This window comes from Hyaena hyaena, unplaced genomic scaffold (assembly GCF_003009895.1).
Source record: "Hyaena hyaena isolate Hyena2069 unplaced genomic scaffold, ASM300989v1 scaffold_546, whole genome shotgun sequence".
Taxonomy (NCBI): domain Eukaryota; kingdom Metazoa; phylum Chordata; class Mammalia; order Carnivora; family Hyaenidae; genus Hyaena; species Hyaena hyaena.
The window spans coordinates 575,859-590,610 of NW_024081179.1; the positions used below are offsets into that span (position 1 = coordinate 575,859).

Sequence of the window (14,752 nt, forward strand, 5' to 3'; positions counted from 1 at the left end):
CCCCTGGCCCCAGCGCCGACACCCCCGGGGCCACAGGCAGCCTCAGTGTTAAGCCAACGGCCGTGAGGCGGCAGCGAGGCTGAGGCAGCCGTTCTATCTCCATCTATACAGCAGGAGGAACCTAGCTCAGAAACCCTGCGGGAAGTGGCGGTCACTTGTCAGGCACGTGGTCAGACCTGACACTATGTGCTGGAGACGCACGTGAAACCCAGGACGGCCTCTGCCCTTATGAGGGAAGACCGCTAGAGCCCGGGCCTGGGCCGTCATCCACATTCCACAGCCAGCCCCCCGCTAACCTGCAGAGTGCCACATTTCAAGTTAGACTTCCTTCTACCCCTACTGCTTTGGGATTCTTTTATATAAAGTGTCATTCTAGGGGTGCCCAGGTGGCTCACTCAGTGGAGCATCTGACTTTTTTTTTTCCTAAAAAAAATAAAATAGATTTTTTAATGTCTTATTTCTGAGAGAGAGCGCGCAAGCAGGGGAGGGTCACAGAGAAGAAGGAAACAGAATCTGAAGCAGCTCCAGGGCTCTGAGCTGGCTGCCAGCAGAGCCCGACATGGGGCCCAAACCCATGAACCATGAGATCATGACCTGAGCTGAAGTCGGACGTTTAACCGACTGAGCCACCCAGGTATCCCTGACTCTTGATTTTGGCTCAGGTCACGATCCCAGGGTCATGAGATTGTGCCCCGCATCGGGCTCTGCACTGAGCATGGAGCCTGCGTGGGACTCTCCCTCTGCCCATCTCCCCAGCCTGTGGCCTAAGAAAAAAGGCAATTCTAGCAGTTTGGTGAGTGCCTTAAATGGAGACAAATACGGTTCAGCGTTTATTTGATATCAGCCAAACTAGAAGGAATTATCAGTCAGTCAGGTGGAATCTGACATGGGGCTTGGTTTGATCCTGGGATCCTGGATCTTGACCTGAGCTGAAATCATGTCAGATGCTTAACCGACTGAGCCCCCCAGGAGCCTCTCAGATTTTAAATGTTACGTACTTTGCCTTACCAGACACTTCCTGATAAAATCTCTTAGAGCTTATAAATTTCACCCACGACATGATCTCATACCTTAATTCTATAGTATTTTACAGGTCTTTTTGAGAGAGTGAGTGAGTGAGCACGCCCAAGTGGACAAGGTGGGGGCGGGGAGAGAGGCGGGCTCCACTCACGAACCACGAAATCACGACCTGAGCTGAAGTCGGATGCCCAACGACCAAGCCCCCAGGCGCTGGCATTTTACAGTGATTAACCCCCCCGATCGCCGCAGCCCTGTCAGAAGGGACGAGCCATCTCCGGCCCCCAAAGGGGAAAACACGGGCTCAGCGAGGTCCTGAGAGTGAAGTGGCAGAATCGTCTGTTTCACGACTATTTACTGGACATCAGAGGGGTGAGGGCCTCGACCTAACCCCCGACTCCTGCGGTGGGGAGGCGGACACAGGGACGCCGGCACAGGCGCACCTCACAGCTCCATTTATTCACGCCATGAAGGAAACAACACGCCTGCCAGCAGACGGCGGCGCTCCAGCCCGCACCGGACAGCCGCGGGATTTACAGCCGGGCGCGGGCTCACGTGCTCCAGGTAAAGCTGGTTAGTGGTGCCCATGAGCAGGGGCAGGACTGGAAGCTTTTAAAAGAGAAGCACAACATGACTGTGAGCGAGGAGAAAGGAACAAGCAAGGCGGTTTAGGCTGTACCTACAGACGAGGCTGTAACAGCAGCTTCAACGCTACGGACAAGTCTGCGGGGCCATTTCTACATGGAATGACTGACACGTTTAGGGGATCGTGTAGTCAGGCTGTGCCCACGGCGGGAACCAGCAGCGCAGACATGGAGGGGCAGGAAGTGGCCCCCCAGGGGTCACGAGCCAGCCCTGGGTTTGTGAGGACTCGCGTGCCTCGTTTCACTGTCATTTGGGAAATCGAGTGCGATGTCCAGCACTTGGGCATAAGCCGAGGTGGTGCTTTCTCCCAGAACACGGGCCAGGGCGGCGAGCCCGCACCTCTGCCCCGTGCCTGCCCTCCCCTGCTGGCGGTAGTGGTCCCCCTGCGTTCCCTGTTCGTCTGTGACTCCCGGAAGTTTTACTTGGCCCTAGGGGTGAGCAACGGCTTTTAACGCTCAGACCATAAGAAGAACTTCAGAGTTCTCTCCCAGCAGGCACAGCAAACGTCACGTCTTGACGTGTCCCCCCGAACCCGTGAGCTTATGTACGGACAAGCACGCACCACAGGACAGCGACACGCCTTGTCCTGAAGAGGGACCCTGGCGTTTTCATCCCCATCCATTGTAAGCAGCAAAAATCTTACCTTTCAAAGCTTTACTTCTTTTATCTGAAATAAAAAGAAAGAAAAACTGGTCGTATCAGTGTTTCCTAAACACGTTCTCAGCCAATCTATTGTTGAAATCAGTATCTGGTTGGAGAGTCGTAGCTTCAGTGAAGCTGTTCCAGAAGGCGTGCAGAACACAGGGGTCTCACAGCCGAGAAGTGGTGGGATTTCCACAGAAGATGCTCTGCGGACGTTACCCAGCCCTCCGGCATCTGCAGGGCTCTGGGCCCCCCCGCCCCCGGCTGTAGTTTAAACCAGGTGCTTATTAATACGTGAGTGCAGCTCGTCTGTCCCACTGAGGACCAAGAGGTCACTCCGTCTCAAGGCCATGCCATGGTGTCCGTGACTACTGCAGCCCGTGTCCCCTGGGTGTCTGAAGCCCCACTGTGACACCTAAGGAAACTCACAATTGCCTGTCATCAAGGCTTCATTCAGATTTTCCCAGGTGTCCCCAAATGTCATTTACAGCTGACATGTACTCCTCACGTTTTTTAAGTTTGTTTTGAATAGAGAGAGGGAGTGTGCTGCATGTGGGGGAGGGGGTCGGGGGAAGAGGAGAGAGGTAGAACGAGAATGTCCTGAGTAGGCTCTGCTGTGCTGACAGCTGAGAGGCCAATTTGGGGCTCAAGTTCATGGGCTGTGAGACCATGACCTGAGCCACAGTCAGACGTTTACCTGACTGAGCCCCCAGGCGCCCCTGCCCCTCACGTTTTAACAGAGGGCTCTGATGCTCGCTTGTGGGTATGAACTAGAGCTCCTTCACAATGTGAACTGTGATTCCTTTTGAAAACAATTTTCATCCTGACTGCTAACGAGTGAATACACAGAAACTTACCGGCAGCCCTGATTTTATAAATGATGAGGCTCATCAGCCCCATTCCTACCCAAATCTCCTGGTAAACTTGGGTATAGTAGGGCCTCATGGGGACCCAAATGTTTTTAACAAGGCTTTGAAGCATCTGAAAAGGAACACAGAGATAAGTATTACCATGACCATCACTGTAATAAAGCTAACTGGCTAAGGGGTTCCTACATATTCCTAAATTTGACCCTGTTTCCTACAACTACTGCACGGGGGCCCCAGCTCCACCCCCCCCCAGGCTGCCAGCCGTGGCCACCCCAGTGCTCTGCCACCCCTCGTTCTGGAGTCCCAGGACTGTGCCGTCCTGCACCGCCCAATGCTCCCTCTCTGACAGCTAGTCTCCACGAACGCTGTGCCCCAAATTATACACCACCTTTTTACAATCTTTAAATAGAAAAACTAGTATGTCTGCATCATCACCTTAAGAACTACTGGCTTTCAGAGCTGAAAAAGAACACGGGTCCTCATGAGACCCGCACCCAGCTTGGGCACATGCTGATTGGCTCCCAGGACCCCCCGTTTTAAAAAATTTCAGCTTTATTGCGGTATAAATGACCTATAAAACTGTAAGATAAATACTAGCCCCATGCTCTACACACAGAGCCGGACAGGTGCCCCGCTACTGTAAGACATCTGCTGTGTACGCTGTGGTAGTCCCTTAATATGCATCGTGAAAAGATTTCTCCCATTCAGTCAACAACCACATCTGTCACTTCGTGTGTGAGAACTTCAAGTTTTATTCTTATTTTTTTAAATGATTTAGTTCTGAGAGAGACAGAGACAGAGACAGAGATAGAGACAGAGTGAGCCAGGGAGGGTCGGAGAGAGAGGGAGATACTGAATCCGAAACAGGTTCCAGGCTCTGAGCTGTCAGCACCAAGCCCGATGTAGGGCTTGAACCCACAAACCATGAGATCATGACCTGAGCCGAAGCTGGACGCTTGACCGACTGAGCCACCTAGGCGCCCCAAGTTTTATTCTCTTAGCAAATTTCAATTCTACAATATGGGGCTAATAATTATAGTTACGATGTTTTATGTGTTATCTCAGCTCCAGAATCTGCTGCTAAATGCAAAGCAGACGGCGAACAATGACGTGGTTACTTCCTAAGAGCTGCAGTCATGACCGGACTTATTTAATGAATGAAGACATTTACCTAATCACTGGATCTGATTGAGAAAATCCATCAAATACTGAACTTAACAAAGTTTGCTTTTATGTGCAGGTCTCAAAGTAAGGCTTTTGATAACACAATTTATTACAGACTCTAAAGCTTGATGCCTGCGTTCTCACCTAAGCTCTGTAACATCTGAGGTGGAGTATTATAAACTACGGTCGTTAGAATCACTGTCAGGAGTAACTAGTTCCAAGTACTTTGCTTTTTCGGTGAAAACACTCCAGCAACTTCAATTAGTAACCCTGCTGGCCCCCGCCCTGGCCAGAGCCTTACCGATCACTCCTTCACGTCACTACTGGGGCGACACAGAATTTCACTTCTCAAATTCAGTGTTCTCCGGCGTGATCGCTACTTACTGAGCACGCACTAGGCAGCACGCCCTGTCTGGGGGCTGAAAAACTGGCTTCTTAGGGGTCAGAACGCCAGGGAGGAAGGTGTCCTTGGCAGAGCAGCGTGTGTGCCAAGACCCCAGGTCGGGACAGACTTGCAGAGTGGGGAGGAGAGGGGAGCCACAGCAGCTGCCCACACCCCCACCCTGCATGATTCCCTCCTCTGTAAAGCGGGGATAAAAACTCTGCCCGCCCACCATGGGCTCTGGTGAGGACAAGCGCTAACGGAGCCTGGTGTCCTGTACTGAAAGCTGTGACATCAAACGGCCCAGCTGGACCGCGGGAGGGAGGGGAGCTGGGTGGTTTGGGGCCACGGTGAGAGCTCAGCTTCTACTCTCCACGCGTCAGGGAAACCCAACACTCACAGGTGTGTGCGAGCGTACCTCCCGCACCCTCCCGAACCCCGACACGGTGGCTACTTAGAGGCAGTGGCCAGGGATCACACGGCAGGATCTACGAGCCCCAGGCTCCCAGTCCTCGTCACCAGGAGAGTCCGCTCCAAAGACCGCGGCACTCGGGCTGAGACACGGTCGCCAAGGCTGCCAGCCCTGCCCCCTGCCCCAAGCGTGACTCTCAAGGATGTGGCTGCGCCCTCCTCCTGGAACCGGCCGGCAAATACGTCTGCCTGCAGGCGGAGATGCCGTCACAGCGTGAGGATCCAAGAAACCAACAGCCCTGCTCTAGGAGGTGCCTGAGAAGACCCAGAGGGGACCCGGGCCCAGGCGGGATGAGTTCAGGGGGACCAGGAGCTCAGCAGTGACTGGGAAGGAAGGTATTCCCAGCCTCCAACCGGGCTGGGTTCCAATCCCAGCTCCGTCTGCTTTGCTCCCAATTCTGGGCAAGTCCCTGAAGTCGTCCTTTCAGAAAGTTCCCCTTCTGTTGTAGTAGGAACCCCTCCCTAAGGAGAAAGAAAAAAATTGAAGAAGAGAGAAGAGAAGACTTCAAGGTCACCTAGATATAAGTCCAGCTGCCTACATCCCCCATGTTCCTGTAAACTAAAACAACTTAATCAGACTACATGTTTATGTGTATTACCATATATGGGAGACAAAGAAATAGAAAATGCATTAAAAAACCTATGCCATATGAGGTGGGCCGCTCAGTTCTTTTGGGTACGAACCCAACTGAGCGGTGCCGGCATAATAAAGTTGCTTCCTGGAAAGAAAAGTCTCGGTGTCACGACTCTGAGCGAGAATCCTGCAACACTGTGAGATAGTTATGTCCACCTGCCCCACAGGCGTCTGGGCTGCAGACGTGGAAGGAAAGCTCAGTACACGGTCACAACAGCAGCAGAAGGAAGTGCTACTAACACCCGGCTGATGTACGAAGTTACTGGGATGCTACGACAGAGCGCCACAGGACCTGTCCTCGCTTAGGCCAGAGAAAGATCTAGACAGAAAACAGCCAAGTCATCTGAGAGCAAAGAAGGGGAGAAGGGGCAGAAGACACTTGAGTTGCCCCGACTTTCTGCGCAGGGCTCAGGGGCCCCAGCTCTGTCTCCTCACCTAAAGTCATCTCGGACTCAACAGTGCGTGACAAATACTTACCCACCCCTGTCCGACTTTCCTTCTGGCCAAGGCTGTGTTTCACTGGACAAGTGCCACGTCCCAAACACTTACTGCAGCGAGCCGCCACTTACCCCGCCGGAGTCCACTGTCCGTGCGCGTTTCACAGCGCTCACTCTCTACTCCCTGACCTTCCACCAGAGACACGGCACGTCTACCCGTTGAGGCCCAGATGGGGGTTCACGGGCCGAGTTCCCTACAACTACAGCCATCGCCTGTGACCCTGTCGTGAGCCTCGTGGTCCCCCCCGCCGACCTGGGACCCTGCAGAACTGTGCGTCGCGAGGAAACAAGCGCTTGTACTCCGAGGTACAAGGAGAGAGGACGCCAAGCGCTGGGCAGGGGCTCCAGCAGCAGCAGGTGCGCGACGCGGGGCAGATGGCCGGCCCTGTCACGGCCTGAGCGCCCTCGTCAAAACAGTCCGGCGATGCGGGCTGCGGCCCGAGGCGTCCAGGCCGAAGCAGACGGCGGGACTTCCCGCATCCGGCCAGGCCGCGCGCCCCGCACTCACCTCGGCTTCCGACGCCTGGTTCAGGCCGCCCGCACCCGCACGGTTAACGACGCGGAAAGGTCACCGAGCGCGCAAGCGCCGCGCGGGGCCCGCCGGGAAGGCGGAAGGAGCGGCGGCGCTCGGGGGCCAGAGCGCCTCCCGGGCCCGGCCTGTGCCCCACAGCGCCCCCAGCGGTCGCCCCGGCGCGGCAAGCTGGCGGAGCGCGCGGGGGGAGAGGCTGGCCGAGGGGGCCTGGGTGTGCTCGTCCGGACACGGAGGCTAACGGGTGCGGGACTTCCGGTGCTGAAACCTGGAAGAATCCACCTGAAAAAGGTGGCCACCTTTATTTGCTGTATTAAGGCTGAGAAGTGGTCTCCTCTCTGGTTTTCTTTCCCAATGTACGTTTGTTTGTTGAGAGCAAGAGAAAGCGCGAGCGAGTGGGGGAGGTCAGAGAGGGAGAGGCGGAATCCGAGCCGGCGGGCTCCAGGCTCTGAGCTGTCGGCGCAGAGCCCAGGGCAGGGCTTGAACTCAACTTGAAATCATGGCCGGATCCGAAGTCAGACGCCCAACCTACTGGGCCACCCAGGCGTCCCATTTTTTTTTCTTTTTGAGAGCGAGCGAGCGAGCGAGCGAGCACATGCGCTGGGTAGCGAGCGGCAGACGCAAGGAGGCGGAGAAATCTTAAGCGGGCTCTGCACTTGGGGCTTGATCTCACAACCCTGGGATCACGACCGGAGTACAAACCGAGAGTCCGAGGCTCAACCAACCGAAGCAACAAGGTGTCCCCTCCCACCTGCTATTTTCTTGCTATTTCTCTATTAACTGTTTTGCTCTGCGTATTTTTATGCAGCTATCCTGTGCGTGGCAATTTTAGTCCACAAACAACCGGACTTCAAAGACACAGGCTTTGAAAACAACTCTGTTGTGGCGCCTGTGTGGCTCAGTCGGCTAAGCGTCGACCTCGGCTCAGGTCGTGATCTCAGGGTTCCCGGGTTTGAGCCCCGCATCGGGCTCTGTGCTGACAGCTCAGAGCCTGGAGCCTGCTTGGGATTCTGGGTCTCCCTCTCTCTCTGACCCTCCCCTGCTCGTGCTGTCTCTATCTCTCTCAGAAATAAATGATATTTAAAAAAATAAGTAAAACAACCCTGTTTACTATCTGCGAGGAAATAAACAAGACTGAAAGTTTCATTAGAAAACTGGAAATTCTAATAAAGAAACAAAAAACCACTTAGACAATCTGAAAAAAAGCCAGCTAGAAATTGGGTAAATTTAGCAGCAGATTAGACAGCTGAAGAATTACTAAACTGAAAGCCCTGTTCAAAGATACCATTCAGAAGCACAGGGAGACCAAAGAGATGAAGAGACAGGGTACAGTAGAAAAGTCCCTCATATATGTCACCTCAGAAGGAAAGGAGAGTGAGGTGGGGAAGAAATACAGAATAATGGCTGGCTGAGAATTTTCCAAAAATGATGGGGGGGAAAAATCACACCAAAGATTCAGAAAGCCTTACAGAAACCCAGCAGGCTGATAAATGAAAATAGACCAACACTCTGAAATAAACAGAAAACAAGTAAAATAAAACCATATAAAAATAAATACCATAGAAAACCATAGAAAAGTAAAGATGAGAAGATCTTAATTGTCTATCTAGAATTCTATGCACATAGAAACTAGGTTTCAGTAAAGAAGGTGAAATAAAGACATTTTGGATAACCGAAGACTGAAGGAATGATCCCCAGTAGAGCCACAGTCCTTTACAAAAAACAAACCAATGTTCATTACTGAGGCAGAAGGGAGGTGAGCGCAGACGGAGGGATGAGGACCATAGAAAGAAGAACAGAGAGCACGGTCCTGCTTTGAAGGGGAAAAAGCTGAGGATCAAATGAAAGCCGCACTCACAACTTGAAAATCTTGCTATTTTAGGGTCGTGGTTCTCAAAGTGTGGTTTGGGGGTTTCCAAGGACCTCGGGGTGTCGAAACTATTTTTGTAACAATGGTAAGATGTTATTTGTCTTTTTCACTAGAATGATCTCACAAGTATTCTGTGGAGTTTTCCAGAGGCTGACTTGTGATGTCACAATGGGATGAATACAGAACAGATATGACAATCCAGCTATGTCTCATTAAGGCAGGGATTAAGAGATCTACGAAGTAAAAGTGTCACTCTTCTCACACAGAGCGACTTTTCATAAAAATATTCTCTTTAACATCAAATAGGTTGTTTCTTAAAAATGAATCGATAAATAAGCGAAATATCTCAGTTGTAATGCCTAATAAAGTAGATGTAACCCACAGAAATGAAACTTCTCTAGCGTCTTCATTCATTTTTAAGAGTAGAAAGGGGTCCTCAGAGAAGGACCAGGTTTGAGAACCAGTGTCCTAGAAAAAGACTGTTTTAGACTATTAAAAGGTAGGAAACTACTGACTGATAACAAAACAAGCATTTAGGGAAAACTCACGAGTATTGTCATAATCTATTTCAAGACAACAAAGCTTTTGAACTTCAAACTCCACCTGAGATCAACAGAATTTTCAGGTCTTTTGTTGCAAATCCAAAACACCCTATGAAGAGGCGCCTGGGTGGCTCAGCTGGTGAAGCATCTGACTTCGGCTCAAGTCATGATCTCACAGTTCATGGGTTAGAGCCCCACGTCGGGCTCGGTGCTGACTGCCAGCTCAGAGCCTGGAGCCTGCTTCAGATTCTGTGTCTCCCTCTCTCTCTGTCCCTCCCCTGCTCACACACACACTCTCTCTCAGAAATAACTAAAAATCATTAAAAAAAAATTAAAGAAAAAACCCCCAAAACACCCTATGAAAAATACACCTTCAAAGGAAACAGTGTCTAAAGATAGAGCCACGCCAGCAGGTGTAGGCACGGTGCAGAGCGCTGCACGCTGTAGCTGAGGCCAGAGGAGACACGAAGGTGCTGTGGACGCAGCTTCTCCCACTGTCAGGAGCGCTGCTCAACAGCATCAACATGGTTTGTCAGTCTCACCTGCGTTTTCCCTTCGGCTCCGCAGCTGGAGCTGCTCTGGGGATACAAATGCGCCCTCTGCCAATGCCCAGAGGACTTCCCGCGTGCTCTGGTCTAAATGTCTATAAGCGGACTGAGAACTGTCAGGCTGTCTCTTCCAACACTGGACAGGAAGGCAAGATGAGCTGGGCTGAGTATGAAGCACCAAGAACTACTGAGCAAATGAAGGGGTCAAAGCTATTCAGTCTATGATGACAGAGTGTTATCCAGGAGCCAGGAAAATGGCAATTAAATGAGAACAAATTTCGAAACTGAAATGGAAAAGGCAGACAGACAGACAGACACACACACACACACACACCAAGACAGTGTCCTTAAACTGCAGTTAAAAACTCAAAACTCCAGGGGCTCCTGGGTGTCTCAGTGGGTTAAGCGCCCAACTCTCGGTTACTGCTCAGGTCATGATCTTGCCATTTCATGAGTTTGAGCCCACATGAGGCTGTGCACTGATGGGGTGGAGTCTGCTTGGGATTCTTCCTCTCTCTCTCTGCCCCTCCGTTACTTATGCTGTCTGTCTCTCTCAAAATAAACACATAAACTTAAAAACCCCCTCAAAACTCAAGAGGACTGAGGGAGATAGTAACCCAAAAGGTTCAAAGAACATAGAAAAAGACTTCCAATCACCTTACACCCGCTAGAATTGGCTAAAATAAAAAAGACAAGAAATAGCAAATACTGGTGAGAGAAACACTTGGAGAAAAGGGAATGCTTGAACACTGTTGGTGGGAAGGAAATTGGTGCACTGTGGAAAACAGTATGGAGGTTTCTCAAAAAATTAAAGATAGATAACCAAATGATACAATAATTCCAATACTAGGTATTGATGCCCCCAACCCAAAACCACGAATTCAAAAAGATATCTGCACCTCTATGTTTATTGCAGCATTTTTACAACAGCCAAGATATGGAAGCAAACCAAGTGTCTATTGCGAGACAAATGGAAAAGGAAGACAGACAGACAGACACACACACACACACAGGAATATCGGCCCTAAAAAGGATGAGATTGTGCCATTTCCAACAACATGGATGGACCTACAGTGTATTATGCTAAGTAAAATAAGTCAGACTGAGAAAAACAAATGATTTCTTACACGTAGATTCTAAACAAATGAATACATCAATAAAAAGCAGAATTGATTTACAGATACAGAGAACAAACAGAGTTGCTAGAGGGAAAGGGGGATTGGGCAAAATGGGTAAAGGGGAGTGGGAGATACAGGCTTTCCGCTTATGGAATGAGTAGGTCATGGGAACAAAAGGCACAGCACAGGGGATCTGGTCGATGATACATAATAGTGCTGCATGGTGACAGAGGTAGCTACTCTAGTGGTGAGCGCAGCATAAGGTACAGAGTTGTTGAATTACTGTGTTCTACACCTGACACCAATGGAACATTGCCTGTCAACTATATTCAAATAAAAAAAGAAAAAGCCCAGTCTTCTAAAAATAAAAAATAAAAAGAGCAACTTCCACTTGAAAGCCTACTGTGACAGACAAGGGACAACAGAATGTGGGAACCGTAAATACTAGCAACACAAATGTGTTTCAGTTGATGGAAGCAGTTTTTTTTTTTTTTTTTAATTTCCAGGAGAGAGAGAGAGACAGCGTGAACAGGGGAGGGTCAGAGAGAGAGGGAGATATAGACTGAAACAGGCTCCAGGCTCTGAGCTGGCAGTCAGCACAGAGCCCGACGCCGGGCTCGAACCCACGAACCGCGAAATCATGACCTAAGCGAAAGTCGGACGCTTAACCGACTAAGCCACCCGGGCGCCCCTGAATGAAGCAGTTTCAATGCATTTCGGGAGATTTAGAACATGTTCTAGCCTTCTCATCAACTATGAACTCACAGTCCTTTTTAGTCAATACGGAGTGACATCTGAAGAGTTTCAATGACTTCGTGATTACATTTTTATTTATTGAAAACCAGGTGTTTTCCGTTGCCAAAAGGTGTGTGGGCGAGGGGCACCTTCTGCAGGCTGCCGTGTTTGGAAAAGTTAGAACGGGAAGCCCAGAGCTCACAAATATAAGCTAGTGGTGAGGTCAGGACTTGGACCTGGGACCCCGGCTCAGTACCTGCTGGCCTCATTTTTTGGTGAAACGTCCAAAGCTCAACCCTCACCCAGTCTGACTACTGTCTGGACTGCTCTCAAGCTGACCTCTATTCGCCACTCTTGGAGCCACTTCCAGTCCTTCGCTCGACTTCACAACGTCGGTCCTCACCAGGCTCCTGATGCCTGCCGCGTGCTCTTTCGCCCTGGTCTTTGCAGGGAGCCCGCACGACGCAGGACTCGCACGACGGAATGACGCCTGGCAGGCCACCACGCCGCTCCTCTTGTTCTCCGGGCCGCCTCCCTCCCTTTGTCCTTTACCTGGACAGCAGACACTCAACCCCCTTCTTCCGTTTTTCTTCCATCCCCCACCTTGAGGCTTCTCAGCGCGGTACCCGGCCTCTGGGCACAGGGCCCGGCGCGCAGCAGGCGCTCCATCAAGGTCCGGCCCTCGTCGGCCCGGAGCGCCAAGCCGCGGGCGTACCCCCAGAGGGTATGTGTGGAGGGCGAGTCAAGGCCAACTTCTTGCACCTCCTGGATCTGCTGATACCCCGACCCAGGCCCCTAGAGCACAGAGGGGCTCTGAGCGGCTCCCCGGCTGACTCACGGCCCGCCGCAGTGGCTCAGATGTTCCCCGACGTGCGGAACAGCGACGCGGCCACGGCGCAGGCGCCGGGCCACCAGCGCTCCCGGCAGGCCTAGCGCGGCGCGGCGCGGCGCTGTGGGGCGGGGCCGACGGCACGAGGTTCCGGCCGTGCGGGCGCTGGCACGTTCTGATTGGAGGGCCCGGGAGGGGCGGGGCCGCGTTTCCGCCGCCACGACGCGCCGTCGCGTTCTTGGCGTCGTCTGTTCCCGCGGTCCGGCGGACTGTTGAGGTGGCGTCGTCGCCGGGCCGGGAGCATGCTGCGCAAGCTCACCCTCGACCAGATCAACGACTGGTTCACTATCGGCAAGACCGTGACGGATGTGGAGCTGCTGGGCTCGCCGCCCGCCTTCCCGGCCGAGGCGGCCAGGGACGGGGCGCAGCGCACGGCTGCGGCCTCCGGCTTCAGCCCCGCAGCCGGGGCCCAGGCCCAGGCCCAGCCAGCGGCGTCCCGGAGGTAGGAGGCTGAGGGTGGGTGCGAGGCCCAGGCGCGGCCAGGAGTGGGCGTGCGGTTGGGGGGTGGGTGCGAGGCCCAGGAGCGGCCAGGGGTTGGGGTTCGGTGGGTGTGGGTGTGAGGCCGGAGCGCTTAAGCCTCCCCAGACTCTGCATGAGTATGTCCCTGGCCCCCAGGCTGGGCCACCCCGTGACGTAGGCCGGGTTAACCCTTCTGGAAGTTGAGCCACTCCAGAGTTAGTTTCCTTTTTAAAGTTTTCTCTTTCTTTCTTTCCTCCTTTCTTTCTTTATAGACAATTTTTAGAGCAGTTTAGATATATAGAAAATTTGAGAAAAGCCCCACGTTCCCTTGCTGTTAATGTCTTTCTTTAGTGTCGTTGGTGCCGTTTGAGTGTCGCGTCGATGTGGACACGTTATCATTACCCAGAGTCCGTAGTGACGATGAGGGTTCCCTCTGAGTACTGTGGTCTGTGGTTGTGAGCAGGTGTGTGAACCTGTATCCACCGCCTACAGAATCGTGTGCCCCACCTTCCTCCCCAACCCTGGCAACCGCTGATCCATTCAGGATCCATAGTTTTGCGTTTTCCAGAATATATCATAGTTGGAATCACACCTCTTTAGCCTTTACAGATCTGCTACTTGGGTTTTGTAACATGTGTTTAAGTTTTTTCCATATTTTTTTCAGGGTGTGATAGCTTTTTTTTTTAAACGTGTTGAATAATATTCCGTTGTCTGGATTTACCGCAGTCTGTGCATTTACCTACTGAAGGATGCCGGTAGCTTCCAAGTTTTGGCAGTTACGGTAAAGTCGTGGTAAACATTTCTGGAAGGTTTTTGTGGGTCAAAGTTTTCAGCCCACTTGGATGAATACCAAGGAGCTGGAATGCTGGATCTTTGTTCAGTTTTAACGCTCCTTCTCCCACTATTTTTTTTTTTTTTTTTTTTATCTTAAACAACTGCTCTTGGTTCATCTGTTCACATGATTTTGGTGGAAATAAAAAGGCGAGAGGAGGTCATCTGTCTTTAGAAGATCTGGAGCTGGTGTACAGAAACACTTGCTTCCTCTTTAAAGTGGCTGGTATGGAGTGTGTGCATCACTCCCATCCTGGAGTGTGTGTGTGTCAGTGCTTGGACCTCCTCCTGCCATGTTCGACACTGTTTACAGTTGATAGGGTAGTTTTTGTTTTCCAGTTTTCGTAAAAGTTACTCTTGTTGGCTGGCCCCATCAGGTTTTCACTAAGTTGCTTCAAGCCTTGGGAGGGTCAAGGACAACTTGGGATCTTTGGTAAACTTGTTTCTTGGAGGCGGGGAGGGGACAAAGAGACCCTTGTGCAGCTTTAGAGTGGCTTTTTTGTTGCTGTTTTTGCACTTTTTTTCCCTTGAGTTACTCTGGCGAGTAATCCTGTAGGCCACACTCTCTCTTAGTGCTCCTCTGCTTTTAAGGGCAGAGCCGTGTCGCTTCTAAAGAACCTTGGTAGTGGAAGTAAATTATTACTGACCTTTTCAGAAACTAAAAGTGTAGATGTAAACGTCCTAACTACTAAGGACTGGTATTTACAATTTTCACTCCTTCATGGATTGAGACTTTGAAAAATCAATAAAAATGAAATTTCAGAGTAATGGCATGAAAAAAAGGCAAAATATAAGCACCATTTAAGTATTAATTTATCATGTAAAATTACTTTGGAAAATTGCCATAAACGTTTCAACTTCTGTATGTAACTAGAAATAGGCAAGTAGCATTGAGATTTGTCTCTGTTGT

General features: G+C 51.3%; 2 protein-coding genes across 3 annotated transcripts in view; one reads left to right on the forward strand and one right to left on the reverse strand.

Annotated features, from left to right (window-relative positions):
• Positions 1–1,355: 1,355 nt before the first annotated feature.
• ATP5MJ (ATP synthase membrane subunit j) lies at positions 1,356–6,935 on the reverse strand. Of its 2 annotated transcripts, none has more exons than XM_039255835.1 (4): positions 6,830–6,935; positions 3,162–3,285; positions 2,306–2,329; positions 1,356–1,626 (listed from the first exon to the last, which is right to left on the reverse strand). In XM_039255835.1, the coding sequence occupies exons 2-4, from the start codon at positions 3,283–3,285 to the stop codon at positions 1,592–1,594; spliced, it is 183 nt and encodes a 60-aa protein (XP_039111766.1). In that variant the 5' UTR covers positions 6,830–6,935; the 3' UTR covers positions 1,356–1,591. The 2 variants fall into 2 exon arrangements, with proteins under 2 accessions (XP_039111766.1, XP_039111767.1); XM_039255836.1 differs by lacking the exon at positions 6,830–6,935 and adding an exon at positions 6,575–6,796.
• Positions 6,936–12,794: 5,859 nt separating this feature from the next.
• The window catches only part of TDRD9 (tudor domain containing 9), a 104,912-nt gene continuing 102,954 nt past the window's right edge, over positions 12,795–14,752 (forward strand). Inside the window, exon 1 of the mRNA XM_039255783.1 lies at positions 12,795–12,994. Coding sequence (XP_039111714.1) covers positions 12,795–12,994 — 200 coding nt within the window. The remainder of the gene's footprint in view (positions 12,995–14,752) is intronic.